Source organism: Ursus maritimus, unplaced genomic scaffold, assembly GCF_017311325.1.
Source record: "Ursus maritimus isolate PB19 unplaced genomic scaffold, ASM1731132v1 scaffold_6, whole genome shotgun sequence".
NCBI classification, from domain to species: Eukaryota; Metazoa; Chordata; class Mammalia; order Carnivora; family Ursidae; genus Ursus; species Ursus maritimus.
Window position 1 is genome coordinate 72,934,092 of NW_024426774.1, and position 26,103 is coordinate 72,960,194.

Below are 26,103 nucleotides of genomic sequence, written 5' to 3' on the forward strand. Positions count from 1 at the left end.
TATTCCCTAATTGTTTCTGGCTATAAAAGTCTCAAAATCCTTTTTAGAAAAGTCTTTGTGAAAACAATATGCTAGTTGATTAACTCTTTGCATATCCTTCAGTTCCGAAAGCTCCAAGAAGTAACCTTTAGCCCCGTATTTTTGAACCAGAGAAAGTTTACATCATTCCATGAAAATCTTTGGGCATATTAGTACTGTCCACCCTTACACAGATAAGAGAATACTTTCGAAAATACCCCCTGCTGGAATATTTGCCTGTTCATCAGGAAAAGTTGCTTTCTTCAGCCTTACGAACTGGTTACCACATCTTAGCAACTTAGTAAACATAAAAGAATTAAGGTAATTTCTTTCAATCGTTGTAGCTGAAACTAGTAGAAAGGTGGGCTTTATCTTGAATCCATCCTTTCTTGGAATCTTACAATGTAGATTTCGCAGGTGCCCTGTTGAAAGCTCATGTCGTGTTGATGAAACAGCTGAGAGTGGCAGAGAGATTTGGTGACCAGCCTTAGGTTCCACACCTGGCTGTCCGTTGGGCTGGGATTAGAACTGAGGATTTCTGTTCTATTTTAAACACACTTAAATACTGTAGCACTTCCACATTAAAAATTTTTGAGTGTTATGCTGTATTTATTTTATAAAAAGTCTTAACTGTTTAAATTTGGATGCTAGTTTTTACATTAAGGACATTTTAAAAAGTGCTATCAGGTTTTTTAATCAGTCCAGGTTTTATCTGGAAAAAATATAAAAGCTGAGAAAGGTGACTTGAGAGTACAAGATAGTGTCAGTTGTGCTGTAGTTTTTAAAAACGAGTTTCTCCTTTGCACAAGGCCCAGAAATACAGTAGAGTGTGTATTGTACAGTTTTCCTTCATGTAACAACAAAATGGCTCTGTGTCGTGTTCTATATGATTTCTTTAGGGTGAGGTAAGAAGGTCGTGTTTTTATTAGTGCAATGAACTTGTTCTTCATCCAGGAAAAGTCCTGTATAAACTGGTAGAAAGAACAGAAGAAAATTAATGGCTGCAGTGATTGAGCGTGTAGAGGAGTGTGTCTCATAAATAAAACTCATGGGTAAATAAAACCCTTCAGGAAATCAGAGACGGGTATTTAGAGGTCAGATCAAACTGAACCAAGAATTTTCAGCAGCACTGTGATCATATCGTATACTAGAATTGTTCTGGCTGCCAGTTCAGCCATCACCAACCCCTAAGAGGAGAGATTCTCAGAGCGACTTCCCCGTGGCTCATCTTACTGGTATTTTTCTCTGTGACACAAAGGGAAAAGTCACCACTTAGAAGTATAGCAGATTGGCCTGAATAAGAGGAAATAACCCAGAATGATTGAGGATCTGTATCGCTGGGTATATTTGGAAAACACAAAAATCAGAGTATGGAAGGGGTAAAATATAGAAGAAAGGGTCAATATGAAAGCTTAAATGCCGGGGTTAAATAGAGAATACTTTTCAAAAAATAAGAAATTGCCTCTAATAGAGTGTGTACCCCGGGTAGAGTCTAAAATCATATGGAGTAAACAGTCATAGTTGGTGAAAGTTGTTCAGGTAAACCATTTGTCATTCCCAAAAGTTTGAATTATTTCAGTTCTTATAAAACTTCTTGAATGGAGACTTTCCTCTAGATTCATAAACTTTGTTGTGACTATCTTTGAAATATTTTTATTAGATTGCTTAGTTTTAGTTTAGGTTTTCTAAGTTCACAGAGGTTTGAGATCCATGTTTATATCTAAGGTAACACATGATTATTTTAGTCTTTTTATTTTAAAAAGAAACATGAATTGTATTTTTTAGGAGGAGGTAAGTAGGTATTTGAGCTCAATCTCTTTTTTTCTCCTTATTGATAAATGTTTCTGTCCTCCCATCATTCAATCAATTATTGAAGTAAATATCTTTCTATGCTCCCTCAGAATGCCTGAGGGAGTGACTGAACTTACTGGATCAGAAGGTGTGAACCCAGGTTTTCCTAAACCAGTTTTTGCTTCGTTTAGAAAAATACATAAGTTAAAAATGCTGGCAACACAGGTCATCTAAACGAAGCAGAACGCACCCCTCCACTTAATACACATTATTGGAAAAATGTGTAACCCCGCAAATATCGGGGTGAAGTGTTTTGTACAGAAATAAGACTCTTACAATCAGTTTGTTGGCCTATTTTCAGACATAAGAAAATCAAATATATAGTTACCTTATGCTACACTTACTCTGTGTTTCATCTAAGCAAATTTAAAAAATTATCAAGGTATTTTAAGACAACTAAGATACTAAATCATTGTTGTTACGATTAATATTTAGTATTTTTAGGGTTTCACACATTTTTTTCCTTTAAATGATGACCCTGAGAGCTAAGTAGAGAGATTTATTGTCATCACTCTTATATTATGGACAAGAAGCTGCTAAAAATCAATTGTTTTTTTTTTTTAAGATTTTTTTTTTTTTTAAGATTTTATTTATTTGAGAGAGAGAACATGAGAGGAGGGAGGGTCAGAGGGAGAAGCAGACTCCCTGCTGAGCAGGGAGCCCGATGTGGGACTCGATTCCAGGACTCCAGGATCATGACGTGAGCTGAAGGCAGCCGCCTAACCAACTGAGCCACCCAGGCGCCCCTAAAAATCAGTTTTGGGTGGCAAAATAAGGACTTGATCCCAGGTTCTTCTGATTCCAGGAAGAAGCGTAGGTTTTTGCATTTCTGTGGTGTTACAAGCACCTGCCAGCAAGTATGCGACTTGGTTTCTTATTCAAGATTTGCCTTTGGAGCACTCACTTGAACGCTTTTTTTAAAATAAAGATTATTTGACTCCTAAGACCTTTCTGGCTTTATTTATTACATACAGAAGTATATCACCCCAGTAAACTGAGTTGAAAGCCTTGTTAATACAGTTGACCCCTGAACAACACAGGTTTGAACTGCGCAGGTCCCCTTATACACGGATTTTTTTTTTTTTTTTTGATAAATACAGTACTGTAAATGTATTTTCTTTTCCTTATGATTTCTTAATAACATTTTTTTCTGTAGCTTGCCTTAATACAGTATATAATACATAGGACATACAAAGTATGTGCTAATCGACTGTTTATGTTATTGGTAAGGCTTCTGGTTAACAGTAGGCTATTAGTAGTTTTTAGGGAGTCAGAAGTTATATGCAGATTTCCGATTGCGCTGGAGCTGGCGCCCCTAACCCCTTTGTGTTCAAGAGTCAGCTGTTGATACTGATCAGAACTAGGGTGGTACTAGTATTCTTTTTGTTCAGTATGTTCTGTTTTTCCTCTTGTCCTCAGTCTCTCTGTAGGCCTAGACCACAAGAATTTCTTCCATGCCTGTAGGTAATATTTATAATTCTTGGTACTTTGTTTCTATCCATTCACTAGGCCTAGACTCTTACAGGTCAGAGAATTGTTTGAATCAGTGAGTGCCTAGACACATATTGACTTGCTTAATCTAACATGGATGGCAGTTAGGAAGGATTAAGCCAAGTGTTGTTTGATACAGTGTCTAGAAGGCGCTGTTTCTGCCATATTGCTATTTCAAATGTGTGATCTAAGAAATTAGGGCTCAGAAAGGTGAAGTTCCTTGTTCAGATTTACACTGCCATTAAGTGCCAGGACGGGGTTGGAAGCTAGGTCTTATTAAATTTGAGCTTATTTTGTTGCTGTTGTTGTTGTTGTTTCTTGTCATTTCACCGGAGAGTCTTCTTTTTTTTTTTTTTTTAATGATTTTTTATTATATTATGTTAGTCACCATACAGTACATCCCCGGTTTCCGATGTAAGGCTCGATGATTCATTAGTTGTGTATAACACCCAGTGCACCATGCAATACGTGCCCTCCTTATTACCCATCACCGGTCTATCCCATTCCCCCACGCCCCCTCCCCTCTGAGGCCCTCAGTTTCTTTCTCGTAGTCCATAGTCTCTCATGTTTCATTCCCCCTTCTGGTTACCCCCCCACCTTTATCCCTTTCCTCCCCTACCGATCATCCTAGTTCTTACGTTCCATAGATGAGAGAAATCATATGATAGTTGTCTTTCTCTGCTTGACTTATTTCACTTAGCATTATCTCCTCCAGCGCCGTCCATGTTGTAGCAAATGTTGAGAACTCGTTCTTTCTGATAGCTGAGTAATATTCCATTGTATATATGGACCACAACTTCTTAATCCAGTCGTCTGTTGAAGGGCATCTCGGCTCCTTCCACGATTTAGCTATTGTGGACATTGCTGCTATGAACATTGGGGTGCATATGGCCCTTCTCTTCACTACGTCTGTATCTTTGGGGTAAACACCCAGTAGTGCAATGGCTGGATCATAGGGTAGCTCAATTTTTAACTTTTTAAGGGACCTCCACACTGTTTTCCAGAGTGGCTGTACCAACTTGCATTCCCACCAACAATGTAGGAGGGATCCCCTTTCTCCACATCCTCTCCAACAATTGTTGTTTCTTGCCTTGTCTATTTTTGCCATTCTAACTGGCGTAAGGTGGTATCTCAGTGTGGTTTTGATTTGAATTTCCTTGATGGCTAATGATTTTGAACATTTTTTCATGTGTCTGTTAGCCATTTGTATGTCTTCATTGGAAAAGTGTCTGTTCATATCTTCTGCCCATTTTTTGATTTGTTTATTTGTTTCTCGTGTATTGAGTTTGAGAAGTTCTTTGTAGATCTTGGATACCAGTCCTTTATCTGTAGTGTCATTTGCAAATATATTCTCCCATTCCGTGGGCTGCCTCTTAGTTTTTCTGACTGTTTCCTTGGCTGTGCAGAAACTTTTAATCTTGATGAAGTCCCATAAATTCATTTTATCTTTTGTTTCTCTTGCCTTTGGGAATGTATCATGAAAAAGGTTGCTTTGGCCGATGTCGTAGAGGTTGCTGCCTATGTTCTCCTCTAGAATTTTGATGGATTCCTGTCTCACATCGAGGTCTTTCATCCATTTGGAGTTTATTTTTGTGTATGGTGTGAGATAGTGGTCAAGTTTCATTCTTTTGCATGTAGCTGTCCAATTTTCCCAGCACCATTTATTGAAGAGACTGTCTTTTTCCCACCGGATGTTTTTTCCTGCTTTATCAAATATTAGTTGCCCAAAGAGCCGAGGGTCCATTTCTGGGCTCTCTATTCCGTTCCATTTCACCGGAGAGTCTTACCAGAAACATAGCTATTTACTTTAAACCCTGATCATGAAAGCAGTCATTATAGGTGAGGAAGGACATTGAGGACATTAGATTAACACAAGTCTGTTGCTAGTTATTGAAAAGCAACTAGCTATATGCCCTCCTCTAAAGTACTTCGTAATCTTTGCATATAAAGAAGAGCACAGTGTGATTTGCCTTTTTTTATGATAGTTACCCATGTTATTACTAGTGATTCCTAGTGAATTGTTAGAGGAATACTTCTGCTAAATTTTGCTTTCAAGTATTCTTATGCTTGTTGTGTGCTCTGTGGACCAACTCTATGTGCATGTTCTCCTACATTTGTCACTAAGCACATGCTTTGTCTTTTGAGGGTTTTTTTTCCATAGTGATACCTTAAAATATACATTTAAACATCTAAGGTTTTGAAGATCCATTAGGTGATTTTAAATATAATTAAACTAGCCTGAATAATCTGAATTTTATCTTAAAGAAATGTGCAGATATTCATAAAGTAGTCACACGTGCCTGTGTATTTCTGTACTCAGCGGGAATTTACAATCACGTATTTGTCTGGAGCACATTAACGAGTTTATAGAAATGTAATTTCTGTAGAGGATATGATAAGGTACTTATCATAACAGGGACTTCTAGGGGAAGTTTTTGTTTTTGTTTTTAAGATTTTATTTATTTATTTATTTGAGTGCCCGCTCATCCCTTCCCTCTGCAGCATTTATTGGGTCCAGTTTTCTTGTGTCGATCCATCACTGCTCTGTAGTAGCAGTGATGTTTTATAACCTCTGTTCATTTGGGTGCCAGAAGCATTAGGCATGTTGCTTAATTATTTTAGATTTTCTTACAGTTATCATTTCTAGAGTATTTCCTTAGCACTTGCTGCTGAATTAATAGATGAAGAAAGGAGGAATTAATTTTTTTTCATTTATCGTCTTATTTCCTAGTTCTGTTGCTTTTCTGCTTTCTCTTTTTAGACAAAATGAGTTTTTTGTACATTATGATTCAGAAAGTAAATGAACTGAACTTTCTGATCTTTTGTTAATTTATTCCAAGTAGTTCATCTGTGTGCTTCTAAATTTAATCTTACAGGTATAATAGAAGTTCTCAAAGCAATGCACGAAATGGGAGTAAGTCCTGATCAGGAGACATATATAAATTACGTGTTTCCATCCTTTGATAGTGTGAGGTCAGCTCATGCTGTTCTGCAGGTGAGTACAAGCAGGTTTGATTTTAATTTCATAATTAAAGAGATTTCTTTCCTCCCTAATTGTTTAGTGGTAACCCAAAAAAAAAGAAGAAAGAAAAGTCGTTAAGCTGAGTACTAAAAATGGTCATTGTATACAATTTTCTAAAGCTTTGTAAAAATACTGGTTAAAGTCTATAGTGCTTAAACTTAAAAAACTTAAAAAGGCAAAGCAGCACTTTTCTTGTGTGTTGAAAGACAATAGGCCAATATCAGGAAAAATGTAAATAAAACAATAGACGCTCCTTAATCCCACTTTATAGTGTAACTGTGGTTTTCATTTTTTGACCTTTACTTTTCACTTGTATATGAATTTTCATAATACACTCTTAGTATACTTACTATTCTTCTTCTTCTTTTTTTTAAATAATCTTTTGTTTGACTCCCAAGGCATTGTTTTCCTACCCAGCACTTACTGTTCACATCAGAATAGGCAAGGCATTCATGAAGGGGCACAGGAAGAAATTGACTTGGAGAGTGCATTGGATCAGCAAGGGTTGCACTTTCCACTTTCAAAACAAAGTGCTATACAATTAGGAGCAACATGGCAGAGCACAAACACTTTTAATAAATACTTTGTTCAAAAAATCTGTTTCCTAGGTGGTTATTCACATAATGCCTAGATTTTTCTAATATTTTTAGAGTGGTCTTTTCTTTCATTGAAATAATTACATAATTACAATCCTCTTAGAGGCAGAGTTTATGTCTTGAGTGTCTTTACTTCTCTTCCCTGAGTGTTTTGAGGCTGTGCTATACATATTTTAATGTTAAAAATTACATTTAAAAAAGTAATTTTCCCACATACTCTTATTTCCCTAAAACCTACTTTTTTCACTCGGCACTTCCTATTACAGTATGTAATTCCAGCAATTATTTTTTATGGTTGCATGCTGTTTTATTGTATGGATATACCATAATTTATTTTTAGTTATTGCTTATTATTGACTGGGCGGTTTTAAATATTGTGCTATTATACAGTGCTTCGATAAATGTGTTAGAACTGAATTTTGGCTCAGATACTTAAGTTATTAAACAAGTGATGATGTTGGGACACATGATTAATCATTTGGAGTTAAATAGAGTTAAAATTGATCTTTAACTCAGTAATATGTCCCAAAGTATCATTTTAGATCAGTACATTAAATTTTTGTTTTGTTGTGAAAGAGATTTGTTCCAGTGCCTTCAGTAGTAAACTTCCTAGAAGGAAGGTGTTCTAAGGGTAACAGATGATCTGAATTTGAAGATAAGCATTTAATTCGGAATGTTGGAACCCCATCTCATAGCTTTCGCTAAAGTTCAGTTATTCAGTTTACATATTGTTCTAGAAAATGAGTTTTTTTAAAGGAAGGATTATTGAAGAATGTGGTGATATAAAGAAATGGGAAAATGGGAAATTTGAATGGCGTATCAAAATATTTTTAGCTGTGGTATATTATCATTGAAATATGCTTTATCTGTAGGAAAATGGATATCTACCTGAAAGCAGTGTATTTTCACAAGCTGAATTGAGAAGTGAAGCAGTCAATGGGAACTTAGCCTATATTTTATCATTTTGTAAGTATGAAACATTAGCAGTAAACTTGACAGGTATTGATTTCGGTTCCTACTGAGGGCATACAGGGTAGTTCATGCCCTCGATACCTACCTCAGGGAAGGTCAGGGTAAATTTACTTGTTTTTTTTTTTTTATATGTTTTGCTTAAGTCAAACTGATAAGACTGTTTATGAGTTGAACTTGTGGATAATTTGGAAGTAATTTTAAAGTTAAAAGGACCTTGGAGATAACATGGTGGTAGATTAGGACCCAGAAGACTTGGCTTCTGTTTATAATTAAGCCGCTGATTATGGGAATTAAACAGGTCTTTTTGTTTCAATTTCATGAAATGGGGATAGTATTACTTATCTACCTTGTGGGAGTCATTGTGAAAAAAAATCATTTGAGATGTTGTTTTTGAAAAGTGTTTTCTAAACCTAATGCCTATTACAGCCATTGTTACATGAAGCCTGTCTCCTAGTCCTCATTAACCAAAACATGGCAGATGTTTACTAAACACTTATAAATGCCACAGTGCTTTATAATACTCATCACGTGTCAATAAAATTAACCTACATTGATAGATGAAGAAAGGCAGAGAGAGGGTTAAATGATTTGGTCAAAGTTAACGATTGAGCCAGAACCAAGATCTTCTAATATTCACCATTACTGTTTCACCCTACTACATTTTACTAAATAAGACATTTCTTAAGGTCTTCATTTTTGAACGTATCTATGACATTACTTGACTGTTTTTCTAATCTTGTGAAAAAGATGCCATTTAAAAACAAAACACACAAACATCAGTTTCTAGACCCCTAAAATGTTAGAAGTTAAGCTCGGATTAATGTATACTCAAATTGTATAGGTGGAAGCATTGTAAAAACCCTACTATTAGTATTTAAAATCGTTCATCTTAATATTGTAAGGAAAAGGCGAAGTGTTCAGTATGAAAAATGGTGACTGTTAGAGGTTGTGGTTGTTTGAGTTAAAGGTTGAGTATTAATGCCAGCTGCTATCTGAGGGTATTGATTTTGCCTTCCACTCAGAATAATATATAGATTTGCCTTACTGACAGGATGAAAACAGAGAAGCATGAGCAGAGGAATCTGGGTGCACAAGGTGCATACGTGAGCGCTGCCTTTTCCCTTTATCAGACCATCCGTTCCACTTCGTGGTCAGCCTCGGTTTTTCAGACTTGTTTGTTGCTAAGGAAACTAGATGCTTTTTGTCAGCAGCCTTCATCTTGCTGAGATGTTTCTGGTCACCCTTTTGATGAATAAAAATTTGACAGTATTCTGTAAAATACTAATTTGAGTAGTATAAAAGTAACTTTTTAAGAGGTTGTTTATTAAATTTGTGAAAGAAAAAGTCCCAGAACTTTAAGAATAAAGAGTATTTCAGGCCACTCCTTTCGGTGCCCTCCCGTCCTGCTTTCTTTTCCAGGTCTTCGAAAAGCAGTTCTGTGATTGCTGGTACTCACGGTAGGCCGCTCCTAGGTAGGCACTTGTGGTTACCACATCACAAGGAATGGCAGGGAGTAGAAAAAAGTACTGGCTTATCTTGATCCAGTTTGTGCAGTAGTAGGAAACATTTTCCTGCTTGTTTGTAGGCGTGGAAAATTAATTTGGTTAAGCAGTATTAAAGGTTGTTGAAAGACATGTAGTTACGTGTCCTTTAAAATTCCTTGAGTGACTGAATGCTGATCATTTAAAAAATGAGTTTTAGATTTTCAAGGGCTGCATAAAACCATTGAGAAACTTTTACTTTATGTTCAAGGATGTAACACTCGATCTAAAACAGTTCTCCTTGTGTGTGCGAATTAAATTTTTCATATTTAGGAGAGATGAGCAAATACTCTTAAAATATTCTGTGACTTTTCCCATGAGCTGTTTTTTGTTGTTTTTGTTTTAAGTTAACCAGGTATCTTAATCTTTTCTAAACTGTATTAATTCTGTTTTCAGAATTTACATGTACTATGAGCTCCTCTCCAATTCTCTCCATCTTGGATTGTTTAGTAGTCACATGACATGTGAAAAGAGTAAATCAGTTACTTATAACATGGCACCATTTTAATACAATGACAGGGAAAAATAAATTCAGGAGATGCCTACTTTGATTTTCGCCCTTGCTAGTTATGGGTAAGGATTACGTGAAGAATCAGGCCTATGTGTTAAGGCAAATCAGACGTACAGTGTCAGCATGGAAACACAATGTTGTAGATTGTTGAGTGACAAAATGAATAATAGAGTGGACAAATACTTAGAAAAGTGAAAGGTGATTATAAATCAATTATACAACAGAGGTAAAGACTTATTTTATTATGACTTTAGGTCGTCACTCTTACACGAATGAAGTCATTGATCATAGTGGAAAATGGCATGACAAGAGTGTGAATGGTTCAACAGAACCCACTGCTACTTTGAGAAAAGAACTTTTAAAGGATAGAAGTCCTATAAAGTAGTTACAGTCTCTTCCTTCATAGTGCCACATTGTCTAGTAACACACAGTTTTGGTATGTGTACAGACCGACTCTCAGTGTGCTGGTAGATGATTAGCTATTACTCTTTATACCAAAGAATATAAATTCATCAGTTGTATATATTCATGAAAATGAAGTAAAAATGTTTTTAAAGGATAGCTTATAATGCAAATATAAATTATGTCATTATCTAATTAATTTTGTATGAGAACATTTCCATCTTAAAAATAAAATTTCCAAAATGAAAATTAAAAGGTATGTATTTCCAAAGAAGTTAATAAGTTTTTTGGGGTTGGTTTGGGATTTAATGATGATCACTTTCTTTTGCAGTGCAGTCAAATACACAGCCTTTGTCATTCGTTTCTTTGAGAAGCACTCTAAGTCTAGGCTTTAGGAGGTAAGATGATTACCTTATAATATTCTTTGCCTGATTTCTCCTGTTTTTGTGACCTGCTATATAAGGAAAGATAGATATTCTTATCTTCCAAATCTTCCAGTATACCAGTTGCCTAAAATAACCTTATCTGTGTTATTCTTCCTACCAAGTAGTTGACTTGAGTGTAGGCAGTCTTTTATATTATCTTTTCCAAGAAGTACACACAGATTTGGTAAAAGTCGTGTTTCAAAGAAAAAGCGCTGTTTGAAAATGGTGGGTTGGAGTTACAAAGTTGTACATATGTTTGATTGGTATTTTTGAGTATTTAATTTCAAGGTGACTTTGGTCAGTGTAATACCGTTGTCTTCCTCTGTGTGCTCAGGGGATGTTAATGACCTTTTCCTCTCTCAATTTTGTTATTTTGAAAATATTCAAACATAATGAGTTGAAAGAAGAGTAAAGGAATCACCCTACATACCCTTTATGGAGATTCACCATATTTGATATTTTGCCATATTTGCTTTCTCAAACACTTCTTCTCTAATATATACACACACAAGCACATACGTATATATACTTTTCTCTTGTTTGCTGAACCACTTGAAGCTGTTGACTTCATGGCACTGGATCCTTCAGCTTCTCTCTTGTAAGAATAAGGTCATCATCTATATAATCATAATACCAATATCACTCCTAAAATATTAACAATACTATAATATCATCTAATATACATAGTTAATGTTTACGTTGTCTTACTTCTAAAAATTCCTTTTATAGCTGTTTTACTTTTTGATTGAGGATTCAGTGAGTACATGCATTGCATGTGGTTGCTATCTCTTTATTAATCCAGAACAATTCCCCTACCTTTTTTTGGTCTTTATGCCATTGACTTTGTTGAAGAGTCCAGGCTACTTTCTCTGTAGGTTTGTATTCATCTAATTTTTTCCTCATATCAGATTCAGGTTGAATATTTTTAGCAAGAATACTCTATAGGTGATGGCATTTCCTACTGCAGTAAGAGACAAAATGGTGGTGCCATCAACTAAGTTTGATCACTTGGTTATGGTGGTGGCCCCATGTCTCTTGCAAAGGAACCTCATTCCCTTTGATTAGTAAGAAGTCTGTGTGATGATACTTTGCGACAGCGGGTCTGTCCTGTTTCTCAGAATCTTTCATTCAGTGGTTTTAGCAGCCATTGGTAATCTTGTTGAATAGGTTGTTTACAGTGGTAGCCACAAGAGAATGAATTTTTAAATTTGTCATTCTTTCTGTATTAATGTTAATGACTTCTGATACTAATCTCAGTATTTTTTAGCCTGTTCATTGGCAGGAGCACTAGGGTTTTCTGTAGACATCTCTAGAACCTCCATGGCAGGCAAGAATAGGTAGGTGGGATTCCGTGTTACTGCCCTTTCTTTAGCCAGTGCAGTTCCACTCTTTTCAGGGATAGTTTTGTGTTAGGTTAAAAAACAAACCAAGGACTGTGCCTTTAAAAATAAAGTTTGAAAATATAGAATACATAATCAGGTGGATAAAAATGCTAGTAGAGCCAGATTTAAAAAAAAAACCCATAAAAATAATTCAGAACCTGTAATATATTATGAAATCAAGCATAGTAACATTGTCATTTGATTGTCCTTGAAAAATGTCTTGAAAAGTTTTTTTGTATAAACTTCCAGGTCGTGTGTATTTCCTTTAACTTGACTAACATTATGTCATACTTTTTTAGTCCGTTTGAATGGCAGTTGTCATATTTCACATGTCCTTCTTTTTTTTTTTAATTAACATACAATGTATTATTTGTTTCAAGGGTACAGGTCTGTGATTCATCAGTCTTACATAATACCCAGTGCTCATTACAACACATACCCTCCCCAGTGTCCATCACCTAGTTACCCCATCCCTCCCCCACCCCACCCCGCTCCAGCAATCCTCAGTTTCTTTCCTATGATTAAGAGTCTCTTATGGTTTGTCTCCTAGACTTCTTAACCAAGGTATTTAAACTATAAAGTTGGGGGGCGCCTGGGTGGCTCAGTCGTTAAGCATCTGCCTTCGGCTCAGGGCGTGATCCCGGCGTTCTGGGATCGAGCCCCACATCAGGCTCCTCCACTGGAAGCCTGCTTCTTCCTCTCCCACTCCCCCTGCTTGTGTTCCCTCTCTCGCTGGCTGTCTCTATCACTGTCAAATAAATAAATAAAATCTTTAAACTATAAAGTTGATCCCGTGTGATGGGAAAAAAACAAGTTGTACATTCCGATATATACCTAGGTCAGTCATTGAGCTCATAGTGCCTTAGTGATTAAAGTGTGCAGAGCTGCTTGCCCCTCCAGTAAATGAGTCTGCTTGCTACGTTTTCTGTTTCTGCTTTTTAACTGTGTCATCATCTTTGCTATAAGAGTTTTTGCTGTCACTCTTGACAACTTTCAGTATATTTGCCATAAGTAACCTACACACACTTACATAATTTGCTGTTTTTGATTTATTGTGGGCTGGGAAATTAGGCAACCTAAGTTGTGGTAATTTGGGAAAACAAATGGTTTAAATATAAAGGCATGTATATCTTTTTGTTATTATTTTGTGACAGATTTTGTGGCAGCTGTTTGGCTGATTAGAACATACGCTCTGTGTTTGTTTGGTTTATTGCACAATCTTCAGTGCCTAGATTGATACGGGCACATGGTCGGTGCTGTTGAATTAATACGGAGGCTTTATTTTCCGCTTCTGTGTTTAGGCATTCCCTTTAATTTAGCAAGTGTTTATTGTGGGGTTGGAGGTGCTTGTTGGGATCAGATTGAAATATGGTAAATAACATAAAGGAACTTGGCCTTTATTTTGAAGAAAGTAGACTAATTTGTGCAGTGTGGAGGCTTGTGCAGATAGGCAGACGTCCATCTAGAATATATTTTAATCTCAGATATGATAATTCTCATTTCTAGAAATTCAGTTTGGATTTTTAAAAATATATCTTCCATATCTCCTTAGCATACTTACGCTTTTTTCTTCCTTCTTGACTATATGGAGATAATATTGATAGATACTTTTTGATGGCTTTGTCTGTTAATTCTATCATTTGTGTCATTTTTCGGTCTGTTTCTCTTGGTTACTTTTTTCCCCTCATTATACATCATATATTTTTGCTTCTTTGTAATTTCTGATTGGATGCCAGATGTGAAATTTATTCTACTGAAGGTGGATTTTTTTTTTTTATTCCTTTAAATATTTTTGAGCTTTGTTCCGATGTCTTGAGTTAAGTTTCTTGGAATAGTGTTCTTAGTGCTTGCATTATGCTTTGCTAGGCAGGATTAGAGCAGCCTTAAGTCTAGGATTATACCCACTAAATTAATTCAGCTCCACTATTGAGGCAGTATCCTTCTGAGTATTCTGCTTGCTAGCCCATGGTTTTTGTGTTTTCTTAAAAGATTTTATTTTTAAGTAATCTCTACACCCAGCGTGGGGCTCAAACCCACAACCCTGAGATTAAGAGTCACATGCTCCACTGACTGAGCCAACCAGGCACGCCTACCCCATATATTTTTGAGATTGTTGGAAATGTGAACTATTCCCATGCCTGTGTGGGTTTTGTCTTTTTCAGTCTCTGGAAAGGTCTTAGGTAGTTCCCTAGGCTTTCCTCACTCACATGTGATTTTAAGTACTCAGCTAAAGACTGAGCTGTAGGTCTCCAGAGCTCTATGTCAGGGTCTCTCCCCTCTGGTAGTCTGCTCTATGACAAGCTGTAACTAGTCCCTCCTGGGAAAGTATTTTAAATCTGTAGGTTCTAAAACTGTATTATGTTGGTGAGTTTTTCTTATTATAGATATAGAAAAGTTTCAGGCTCTGATAATTTGAGGTTATTCATAAGAATATGTACATATTTTGAAGGATTTATGACTATAGGTGATTTCTTTCTTTCTCTCCCAGCCCAAAAACTATTAAAAATTCAGAACATAATGTTGTTGCAATGCAGTATCTTAGCATTATAATGTAGCCTTCTGTTCTTTTATTTGATGCGAATCAAATGGTATATATACTTCAAAATCCTTTTGCAAGGGGGCGCCTGGGTGGCACAATCAGTTAATAGTCCAACTCTTGGTTTTGGCTCGGGTTGGGATCTCAGGGTTGTGAGAACAAGCCCCGTGTCAGGCTCTGCGCTCAATGCAGAGTCTGCTTGAGTTTCTCTCTCTCCTCTCCCTCTGCCCCTCCCCACTGCACTCACACTCTTCTCTCTCTCAAATAAATAAATCTTTAAGAAAAAAAAAATCCCTTTGTAGGACATTTAGTACAACTATTCAAACAGTTACCTATCGTGTGCTTCTCCAAAGTCCCATTGTACTCTAGCAACTTCAGAATTGGCTGAATGAGTAGAAGAAAACTGAGCACTGATGGGCATTCCCAGTAGAGCCCAAATTAACTGTCTGCAAGTCCTGTAAGAGAGTCACTTAGTTACTCCTTAGCAAAAGTAATTATTCATAATCATCCAAAATGTAAGAAGTTACGGAGCATCGAATGAGATATCATAGTCACCTTAGCCAATCCGCAGGGAAACTTAGATATGCAGTTCAATATTGGCATGTGATTGTGGCATAGTTGTCTACCCTCAGTATAAACTGCCCCCGAAGTGGTAGGTCCAGGGTCTGTGTTCTATAACCTGCTGGCCCAGATTAATTTTCTTTTTTTTTTTTTTTAAGATTTTATGTATTTATTTGACAGAGAGAGAGAGACACAGCCAGCGGGAAAGGGAACACAAACAGGGGGAGTGGGAGAGGAAGAAGCAGGCTCCCAGCGGAGGAGCCTGATATGGGGCTCGAACCAAGAACTCTGGGATCACGCCCTGAGCCGAAGGCAGATGCTTAACGACTGAGCCACCCAGGCGCCCCCCAGATTAATTTTTTATGCTCCCACAATATTTTTGAAATACTAATACTATTTTTCTTCATGTCTTTTGAGAGTAGTGTTTGAGTGGAGAGCTAGTATTTCTGTAAGTTGATAAGCTCAAGACATGGTCATTAATTACCAATCAAGTACATGCCTTCTTCAAGTTTTACAATTTATAAATTGTTAACGTATGTAGGCAAAGTCATCTGTAGAATACTATTTACATTCAATACTGCTTAGTTAGGGTGAGATTATTTAAGATTACTAGGGAATTTTTGCTTCTAAGCTTTTTTAAAAAATAAGGCTCTTTTTAAAGAATATCTTAAAGGGCATTTTAAATCTGACTGATAAAGTTTGTAAATTCTTACGTCAGATCCGAGGTGGGATGATAGTAAGTATGAGTAAGACTTTCCTTCTAACAATAGTGCTAGCTGAAAAAGTGCAAATAAGAAAGAGGGCAGTATACATATTGTATATTATTGAAAACGCCACCACCAGAAATACTGAGTCGCTTCCAAGAGACAAAATGTCACTGAAACTAGTTCAAAACTTGGCTGGGAGTGTAACATATCAAAAAGATAAATGCTTCAGAATTGACATGCAGGCATTTAAGTCTTTTTTGCCACAGAAGAGTCCTGTGATTGAAGGAAGGATTCTCTGACTGGATGCAGATAGTCTGAACTTGGCAAGTGGGACTTCTTGCCATTGAAGTGGTGCTGCTTTTCATATGTTGAAAAAAAATACCAGGTTTCTGATATTAGCCCTATTGAATTCACCAAGATAAATGCCGGACGGTACAGTCCTCTTTTCAGTCAGCCAGTGAGGCTCCCCCTCACGACATTTAAAACAATTTGAGTGCTCAGAAACTTACTTGTGTGTGCCGAGGGCTGGGACCACAAAATAATAGGTAAGTCAAGGATGAACGGGAAACTTCTTGTCGAGTTGTTCATAGCTGGAGACCAGAAAATAAGAAGGCAACTGTAAGGTATTGAGGCTGACAAAACAGTGCATCCGGGGACCTGAAGGTAGATTACTGTAATGGTAGCCCAAGAAACTATGAAATAATGGCAAGAAGTAAAGCCAAAATGGTAGCCTGGGGCCCTTCATGAATGATCTCATTCCAAGTCATGAGGTTTGGACTTTGAGTCATGGCTTTGAGCCATTGATTTATGTAATGAAGGTAAGACTGACAGTGGATATTCAAAGAGGAGAAAAGGGTGCAGGTAATGATTTGTGAGATCTTTTGAAGTGCCTGTGGAATTTCAGGTGAAGATACTTTACATAGCCTATTTGTTTTCTTTTTTAAGTAATCTTTATGCTCATCATGGGGCTTGAACTCACAACCCTGAGATCGAGTCATGTGCTCTACTGACTGAGCCAGCCAGGCATCCCTGCTTAGCCTTTCTGTTTGCTTTTTTGTGATACAGGAATTTATTTATTTATTTGTCTGTTTGTTTATTTATTTATTTAGATTTTATTTATTTATTTATTTGATAGAGAGAGAGAGACAGCCAGCGAGAGAGGGAACACAAGCAGGGGGAGTGGGAGAGGAAGAAGCAGGCTCCCAGTGGAGGAGCCTGATGTGGGGCTCGATCCCAGAACGCTGGGATCACGCCCTGAGCCGAAGGCAGACGCTTAACGACTGAGTCACCCAGGTGCCCCTGTGATACAGGAATTTAAATATCTACATGTAGGATTATCTTAAAAATAAAAGAATGTAAGGCACTTGGAACCTGGTACAGAGGATTGCTTAAGGAGCAGGCAGGGACGGAGAATTTCTGAAAGGCACTGAGTAGCATCAGTGGGAGATTGGCAGAGAATGATCGACAGCACAAATCTCAAAACTTAGTTAAAGAGGACCAAAAAGTGTTAGTTGAATTTTGAGTTGAGATTAATGGTAATTTTAACAAGAGTACTTTAAGTGGAGGTTTGGGGCCAGAAGTCAGATTGCATTCAATTAAGGAGTAAATATACAGTGAAGAAGTGTTGACTGTTCTTTACAAAAGCTTAGTTTTAAAAGATTCTGTACTTTTTTTTTTTTTTTTTTTAACCTGTGCCATCTATCCTGAAGGTTCACATTCAGGGTAGGGCTTTTAGTCATTGTGAGCTCTTTTAGATACAGATACAATTCTGAAGTTATATCTCCATGCCTTCCCTGGGTACTTAATGTCGGGTTTGAGGGCAATTTAATATCTTAATATTTTTTATTTTATGTAAGTTGTTTGATAGAAAGATATGATTAAGTAGCTTTTCTTAAAAAGGAAGCCCAGCTGGGGCATCTAAGTGGCTCAGTCGGTAGAACGTCTGCCCTCACCTCAAGTTATGATCCCATGGTCCTGGGATCGAGGCCCTCATCAGGCTCCCTTCCTTCTCCTGGCTTGTGCTTTCTCACACTATCTCTGTCTCTCTCTCTCTCAAATAAATAAAATCTTAAAAAAAAAAAAAAGGAAGCCCAGCTTATTAATGTTGAGAGTTGGAGTAGAGGTTCAACATTTAGACCAGAGATGGTGTGTGTTTGTGTTTTACTATGGGAGTTTTCAAACATTCACAAAAGTAGAACTCTGAAAAGTATCCATCAGCCAGCTTTAGCAGTTAAGATTTTGGCCATCTTGTTTCATTTTTTTCCTCCCCCAACCCCTTCTTCTCCTCCTGGATGGACTGTTCAGATTACAGATCTCTTGTCATTCTACCTATAAAGACTTCAGTAATACATCTCAGAGCTTATTTTTTTATTTTATTATTTTTTAAAGATTTATTTGAGAGAGACCATGCACATGAGTTGGGGGAGGGGCAGAAGGAGGGAATCTTCAAGAAACTTCCCACTGAGCTCAGAGCTCCATCTCACAACCCTGAGATCATGACCTGAGCCAAAACGAAGAGCTGGACGCTCAACCAGCTGAACCACCCAGGCGACCCTTATTTTATTTTTTGTTGTTTTTGTTTTTGTTTTTTAGAGAGGGAGAGGGGAAGAGGGGAAGAGGGAGAAGGGGAGAGAAAAATCTCAAGCAGATGGGGACTCGATTTCACAACCCTAAGATCATGACCTGGCTGAAATCAGAAGTCGGATGCTTAACTGACTGAGCCACCCAGGTGCCCCCAGAACTTATTTTAAATACAACAAAGTAACCACTATAATATTATCACATCTGACGAAATTAACAGTAATTGAAAGGAGGGATTCATCAGCTTCCCAAAGGGGTCCATGATACCAAAAAGCTAACAAACCAGTGTAAGTCTTGTGATTTAATATTGTGTACTTTTGGGCATTGGCCTCTTGCTTGCAAAGATTTCCGTTCTCTCCCTCCCCACCCCCCAATTTCATAGATGTGGTAGATACCTATAGATTAAGATTCCTTGAAATTAAAGCTGTTCTAGCCTGGTCAAAAAAGATGACTTATTTTTTTATCAATATAGACTATTTATCTTAGTGTTCACTCTGCAGCATTTTATCCTCATATCTTTTTTTTATTTTTTATTTTTTAAAGATTTTTTTTATTTATTTGACAGAGAAAGAGACAGCCAGTGAGAGAGGGAACACAAGCAGGGGGAGTGGGAGAGGAAGAAGCAGGCTCCCAGTGGAGGAGCCTGATGTGGGGCTTGATCCCAGAATGCCGGGATCACGCCCTGAGCCGAAGGCAGATGCCCAATGACGGAGCCGCCCAGGCGCCCCATATCCTCATATCTTGAGTTCTCACTTTCTCACTTAGTATTTGGCAAAATTTTTTTTAAAAAGTTTTTTTTTCTTTTATTTTTACATATGGAAAAGTCAAGTAATCAGAGGAGGCTGCTCTGGGGCTCCTGGGGTGGCTCAGTCGTTAAGCGTCTTCCTTCGGCTCAGGGCGTGATCCCAGAGTCCTGGGATCGAGCCCCACATCAGGCTCCTCTGCTGGGAGCCTGTTTCTTCCTCTCCCACTCCCCCTGCTTGTGTTCCCTCTCTCTCTGGCTGTCTCTCTGTCAAATAAATAAAATCTTTAAATTAAAAAAAAAAAAACCACGAAACAAAACAGGAGGCTGCTCTGTATGTAATCAGTAGATGGGTGAGACGAAAACTTGTAGTAGTTGAGAGATTATTTTCTGCCACATCCCTGAGCTATGATTTTTAGGTCAGTTTATCATTTCTTCTGTTAACTGATTTCTCAAAGAATTTTTCCCAAAACAAAATAAACACTATACTAAACATAGGGCTTCATAAACACTTTTTTCCCCATCTATAGATAAGAATCTATCTTCTTTTTCAAAACTATTTCTTAATGTGTATCAGTGGGAGGGATGATTTCGTCATAAGGAAGAAGATTCCAGAGGGGCATGGAACATATTGCTATTTTTTATTTTGAAGTAATTATAGAATCACAAGAACTTGAAAAGATGAGTAGAGAGCGCATAGGCCCTCTGTGTTCTATTTTCCCCCACTGGTTACAGATTACATAACTATAGTACATTATCAAAACCAGGAATTTTTCATTAGTACAATGTGTGTGTGTAGTTCTGGCATTTATTACATGTGTAGATTTGCCTCGGTGAGGATAAAGAACTACTTCTGTCACTACACATACCCCTCCCACCACCCCCTGTAGTCCTGCCACTCCCTCCACCCCATCCCTAACCTGTGGCAACCACTAATTTGTTTTCCATTTATATGATTTTGTTATTTTGCAAAGATAATTTTCTGTAAAATTAAGTGGACTCATAAAGTATGTCATGTTTTGAGACTGGCCTTTTTTTACTCAGCATAATGCCCCTGAAATCCATCTAAGTTGTTGGATGTTTTGGTAGTTCATTCTGAAAAAACCTTTTTTTTTTTTAAAGTAATCTCTACACCCAACATGGGGCTCGTAACTTATAACACCGAGATTTAGAGTTGCATGCTCTACTGACTCACCCAGCCAAACACCTCCATTTAAAATAAAAATAAGTGCCTTGTTAACTCACTCTACCAAAATTCAGTCTACTCAAAGCTGTCCAACCTCAAGTTTAAAAAGGCCTATAAGGCCTAAAAAGACCTGTAAGGGTACAGGTTTAAAAAGGCTTATAGATTTTGTGGGCATTTTACAATGTAAATATAATATATATAATATATTCTATAAGTTTTGATAAATTGTATTACATTTACATTATAAAATTACCATTAAAACACATGATTAGTCTTTCTGAAGTAGATGACATATTTAAATATAAAGAGCGCCTGGATGGCACAGTTGGTTTTATGTCCGACTCTTGGTTTCAGCTTAGGCTGTGATCTCAGAGTCCTGAGATCTAGCCCTTCATCGGGCTCTGTGCTCTGCGTGGAGTCTGCTTCAGTTTCTCTCTCCATCCTCTGCCCCCGCCCCTGTGCACACAAGCTCGCTCTCTCTCTCAAATAAAAATAAATAAATCTTAAATAAATATACAGTACTTATAGACGTTAAATTTACAAAGCTCAGAAATAGTATAAGACCAGCGTTCACTGGCTATCCTGTTTTATAAATGGCTTTTCATTTAAATAGGAAAAATTTGGGTGAGCTCTTCTTTTGCTTTCTTTGAAATAATTTGAGATGTACAGAAAATTATAAGAATGGCACAGAGAACTCTTTATATCCCATTTACTAACTTCTTTTAGCATTTTGGCACATTACCCCTATTCATTAGTGAATGAATCTATCAATCCGTATATACATACATACGTATAGATAATACATTTTTTTTAACTATTTGGGCTTAGGCTGCATGTATTATGACCCTTTACCTTTAAATATGGCAGCATATAATTCTACAGAACAAAGATATTCTCTTTTTTTCTTTTTAAGATTTTATTTTTAAATAATCTGTACCCCAGATCTGGGGTTTGAACTTAGAACAGTTGCATGCTCTACTGACTGAGCCAGCCAGAGCCCCCGCTAAAGAAGAAGGATATTCTTACACAACCACAGCACAGTTAACAAATTCAGGAAATTTAACATTGATGGAATATTTTTGTCTACTGTAGCTCTTCTCGTTCTAGTTTTATCAAAATTTTTTTTTTTTTTTTTTTTTATAATATCCCCACCTCCTTTCCAGAACCTGCTTTAGGGATGGATGTTAGTTGCCTTTTATCTTTAATTTTCTCTAGTATAGAACACTTTTTCAACTGTTGTCTTTTATGACATTAACATTTTGGAGGAATACAGGCCAGTTAGTTTATGGAATGTTCCTTATGATGGTTCCCCTTAATTAATTAAGTTCAGGTTATACATTACTGCCTGGAATACCACAGGAGTAATAGATATTCTGTCCTCAGGGAGTGAAATCTAAAAAACACACAGTGTCCCATCAGTGTCTCATTAGTGATGTTAATTTTGATCGCCTAGTGAAGATGTTGTTCAGTTTCTCCATTATATGGTTTCTGTCTTTACCATTGCAACTAATAAGCAGTCTGTGGGGATGCTTTGAGAGTATGCAAATATCTTAACTCTGTCAAACTTGGACCCAAAGATTTAGGGATGGTTCTTACTGATTCTTGTCCAACCCAATCATTATTTTGATGGTTCAAAGTAAGAGTCAGCCTTTCTAAATTATCTTGTCCTGAAATGTTACCTTTGGAAACATTTATTTACTTACTTAGTTTCTGATTTTGATCTGTATGCATTGCATATAATCATTGCTAGTGTGTTTTAACTTAAAATGTTTTTTAAAACCTCTGTATTTATTTTTAATCCTTTGCTGCCCTCTGCAGGTGTATGGATATAAATCTTTGGAGCAAGGTAAGTACTCCTAATACTGCAGTTCCTAAGGTGATATATAAAAAGCTATTGAGAGCAAAAGTTGTAAGAGCTTCATACATTTATGATATGTTCTTATAAATTAAATGACTTTAGAATCTTGAAATTGGTGGTTTTTTAAAACTGTCTTCCTAAAGCATGAAATTTATTACTGAAGCAATCCTTAGTCCTAAATTCTTCATAAGGTCTTCAGTTTTTTCGAAGGACAGCTGTTAACATCATTGCAGTGACATTTGATTTACAGATTTAGTAGCTAATTTAAAAAATATATACACATACATATTTGTCTAAATATGTATGATATATAGATCAATTTTAAATTGCTGTTTTTTAAAGAGGTTAACTGCCTTCATGCAGGAGGTACAATTATCCTTATCCTGAATTGCAAGAAAGAGTTGTAGCTAAATAAAATCAGAATGTACATTATTAATTGGAATTCCCAATTTAAATATTTTTTAAAATCTAAATTTCATTTAATTCTGTTTTAAGTATTCTGCCTGTCAAACTATATAGTTAATTATAATTTATGATCGGGAAATCTATATTTGGAAGTGATTTTTTTTTGACTAGAAAGATTTTTTATCGGTTTGTTCATGAAATGTGTTTTTGTTCAAAATTTGGTATTAAATGTAGCTATCTTAGATATGTATGGTCGTAATTTCTGGTAGAATGTATTGTCTGCCTTCTATACCTGTCTGTGTTGGTTAAAAAACAGTTTGATGAGAGTTGTTTCATTTTGCTTTGCTTTTGAGTACTTTCTACCTTAACTATGCTCTGAATTGCCGTTAACTGCAGCCTGATTTTCATGGTGGAGTCAAGTGGGATATAGTCAATTCTGCCTCATTTTCTATATTAGCAAATTAATAGTAGTAGAAGTAACTGCATTTTGAGTTGTTAACACTTGTAATGTGTGCCAGGTGCTATTTTAAGAGCAAATAAGTTCAGTCATAGAATACACATAAAGTAGTTCGGAATTCCTAACTCATGTCACTTAGGAAACGCGCCGTTTGTTTCCGTTCTTACTGTCTTCAGCCCAAGGATGTATAGTCAGATACTGTGTTCAAAAGTTACTGGCCAGTACTGTAGGTTTTGTAATCATTTTCATCACAAAATATGTATTTGGATTTCTTTAGTTAAAATTTTGCCAGCAAAATTAACGTTGAAGAACACGTGTTGTGTATGTCATTTAGTATTTGTGCGTTCAGCTGATAGGAATCTGTGAGAACAAGCGCATGAGAGCTTTTGACCCCTTTGGTTTTAATGCCATTAAAATAACTGGGAAAATGTCATTGGAAAAAACTAAAAAAAAATTACGTTATTTAGTGATCCAGCATTTTTTACTGTAATACTTCATTTTAAAGGAGGAAACTGGTCCAGTTTCAACAAGACCAAAAACAACATGATGAGAAATAATATTGGTTGATAATTCCTGTAAGCTATTTCCTGTTTATAACAGTTTATTTAAAACAATATATAAACAAATCCGTTTAGAGGGTTTCTTAGTGACATTTCATGAAACATTGTAGTTTTCCTTCAACATGGGTTTGTTTTGCTTTTGTTTTTAAAGACAAACCTATTATTTAAAAACGAAACAATTTCCTTGGCAGGTGGGGGTAGTGTTGAATTACTGTGATATAGAATAATACCTTACCGGGAAGAGGCTTTATTATTTCAAGAATTCAATTTCAGATTGTATTTGTTCTTGTTTGCTTCTCTTGCTGCAATGCGTGCATTTTCTGTCTTACCAGATAACAGAACTGTTGTATAAGAATGGACGTTATTGCCAGGAGCCTCCAGGACCAACGGGTAGCGTTTCAATTTCGATGATTGTAACTTATCCACAAATCCATTCTTCTGTGTAATGATGGGCTAGAAGGATTACGGCAGTAAACATTTTCTTTTTGAAAGTGAAATTTGAAAACATTTGGTTATAAATCTTTATATTGATAACCACAACATTTTGAGATCTCTGAGGTGTTTGGTTTTATCATTGTAATTGTTTTTAAAGACAGGGTTGGAGGCTTTTTTCTGTTCAGACACTGAAGAAACGGTTCTTACAGCACCTGTGAAAATAGGCTTAAAGACCAGTCATTCTTAGTGTGTGCTATTTTAATATTTTGGAGGTATAGTTAATTTTAAATGTATAAAATAGTAAAAGAGATCTTTAGGTTTTTTCCCACTTAAATATAATTTATTATCCAAAATACATTATTTTGACATTTAATGATTTTTGTTTTCCATATAACGAAGCCTAGAATATATGGTTTTCTTTAAGAAGGTACCCTTCTTGAAAGTTCAGATTTTCTATCCTAGGTATTAACACATGGCCCTATACATTTTATGCTTGAACGCATAGGAAAATTACTGTTGTTACAAAACATCTTTGTTAATCTTGGTTCTTCATTGGCTAATAGGCAGCTCTCCACAGGATTACTGTATCTGCTTATTAAAATTACTGAACTTTCTATACTCAACATTTGACAGTCGTTTCTAATTTTATATGTTCCCTAAATATTGCCCACAAAAAAATTAGTGCAGAAATGTGTACAAGGCATTTATTTATTCTTCCTGCTCGTGACTTGGACAGGAAAGGGGTAAGGCCTTGGGCAGGACCACTTCTGTCACAGAGTGGTGGAAAAAAATAGATTGAAGTAAGATTCAGTACGGAAAAGCTGTCACTCGGTCTGAAAATAATTAATATTCCTTTCACTCACCAGTTAGATATGTGCTCCCAAACCACATAATCTCTATGCCTCAGTGATCAGTGTTGCCATTTCAGAGCCTCTCATCAGGGTGACATCTCACACCAAAATGATTTCTTATAAATTAATCTTGATAACATGACAGTCTCAGTAATTTTAGTGGAATGCTTTCTCTTGTTTTTTTCCACAGAAGCTGTTGGCTATTTTCTTTATAACTTGATTGACAGCATGAGTGACTCAGAGGTACAGGCCAAGGAGGAGCGTTTGAGACAATACTTCCATCAGCTGAAGGAGATGGTACCATTTCATTTTTTGCTATATAATGCCTGTCCTGTCTGACATGTATCTATTAGATTTGAAATTGCTGCTTTTAAGTACAACCAGACCACTTCTCAATGACATACACGAGTTGGAGACTTAAATTATGTCTGAGATAATTTCTGTTAGACAAATTTCAGTTTGGTTGTCTAAAACTCAGCCTGTTTTTGTTTTTGCTTTTGTTTTCTTTCCTCCTTTCCCTTTGCACAGGATGTAAAAATTCCTGAAAATATCTACAGAGGCATTCGTAATCTACTGAATAGCTACCATGTTCCTGAATTGATTAAGGTGTGTGTGAAATAGTAATCAACTTTTTTAAATGCTTAATTTATATATAAATCATGTTAAAATTGTATTTAAGTATGATGCTTTTGGCCAAAAACAGTTTCCTTACATGGCAACCATTAAAAGAAAGCTTTTCATTGATGGTTGGTAAATACTGTTTATATATTGAAGGATGTGTTTAAGATCTTCATTACGATGGTTATTGAAGTATGAATAGAATTTCTGGAAGACTTTGAAAAGATGGAAAAATAGTAAATTGAGCTGAAACTTTTGAAATTCACTTTTGACATTTGCTAATATATTTTTCCATGTGTTTTCTAATTCTAATTTAAATCTCAATTTTAGGATATTAATGTATTGGTTGAAAGAGAGAAGACAGACTCTCGAAAAGTAAGTAGGTTTTTGGAGTAG

General features: G+C 36.3%; 1 protein-coding gene across 1 annotated transcript in view; it reads left to right on the forward strand.

Moving 5' to 3' along the window:
* The window catches only part of LRPPRC (leucine rich pentatricopeptide repeat containing), a 106,713-nt gene that overhangs the window by 23,273 nt on the left and 57,337 nt on the right, over positions 1-26,103 (forward strand). The window contains exons 12-19 of the mRNA XM_008699814.2: positions 6,237-6,355; positions 7,851-7,944; positions 10,736-10,802; positions 22,342-22,369; positions 24,136-24,193; positions 25,280-25,386; positions 25,618-25,695; positions 26,038-26,082. Of these exons, the coding sequence (XP_008698036.2) occupies positions 6,237-6,355; positions 7,851-7,944; positions 10,736-10,802; positions 22,342-22,369; positions 24,136-24,193; positions 25,280-25,386; positions 25,618-25,695; positions 26,038-26,082 (596 nt within the window). The remainder of the gene's footprint in view (positions 1-6,236; positions 6,356-7,850; positions 7,945-10,735; positions 10,803-22,341; positions 22,370-24,135; positions 24,194-25,279; positions 25,387-25,617; positions 25,696-26,037; positions 26,083-26,103) is intronic.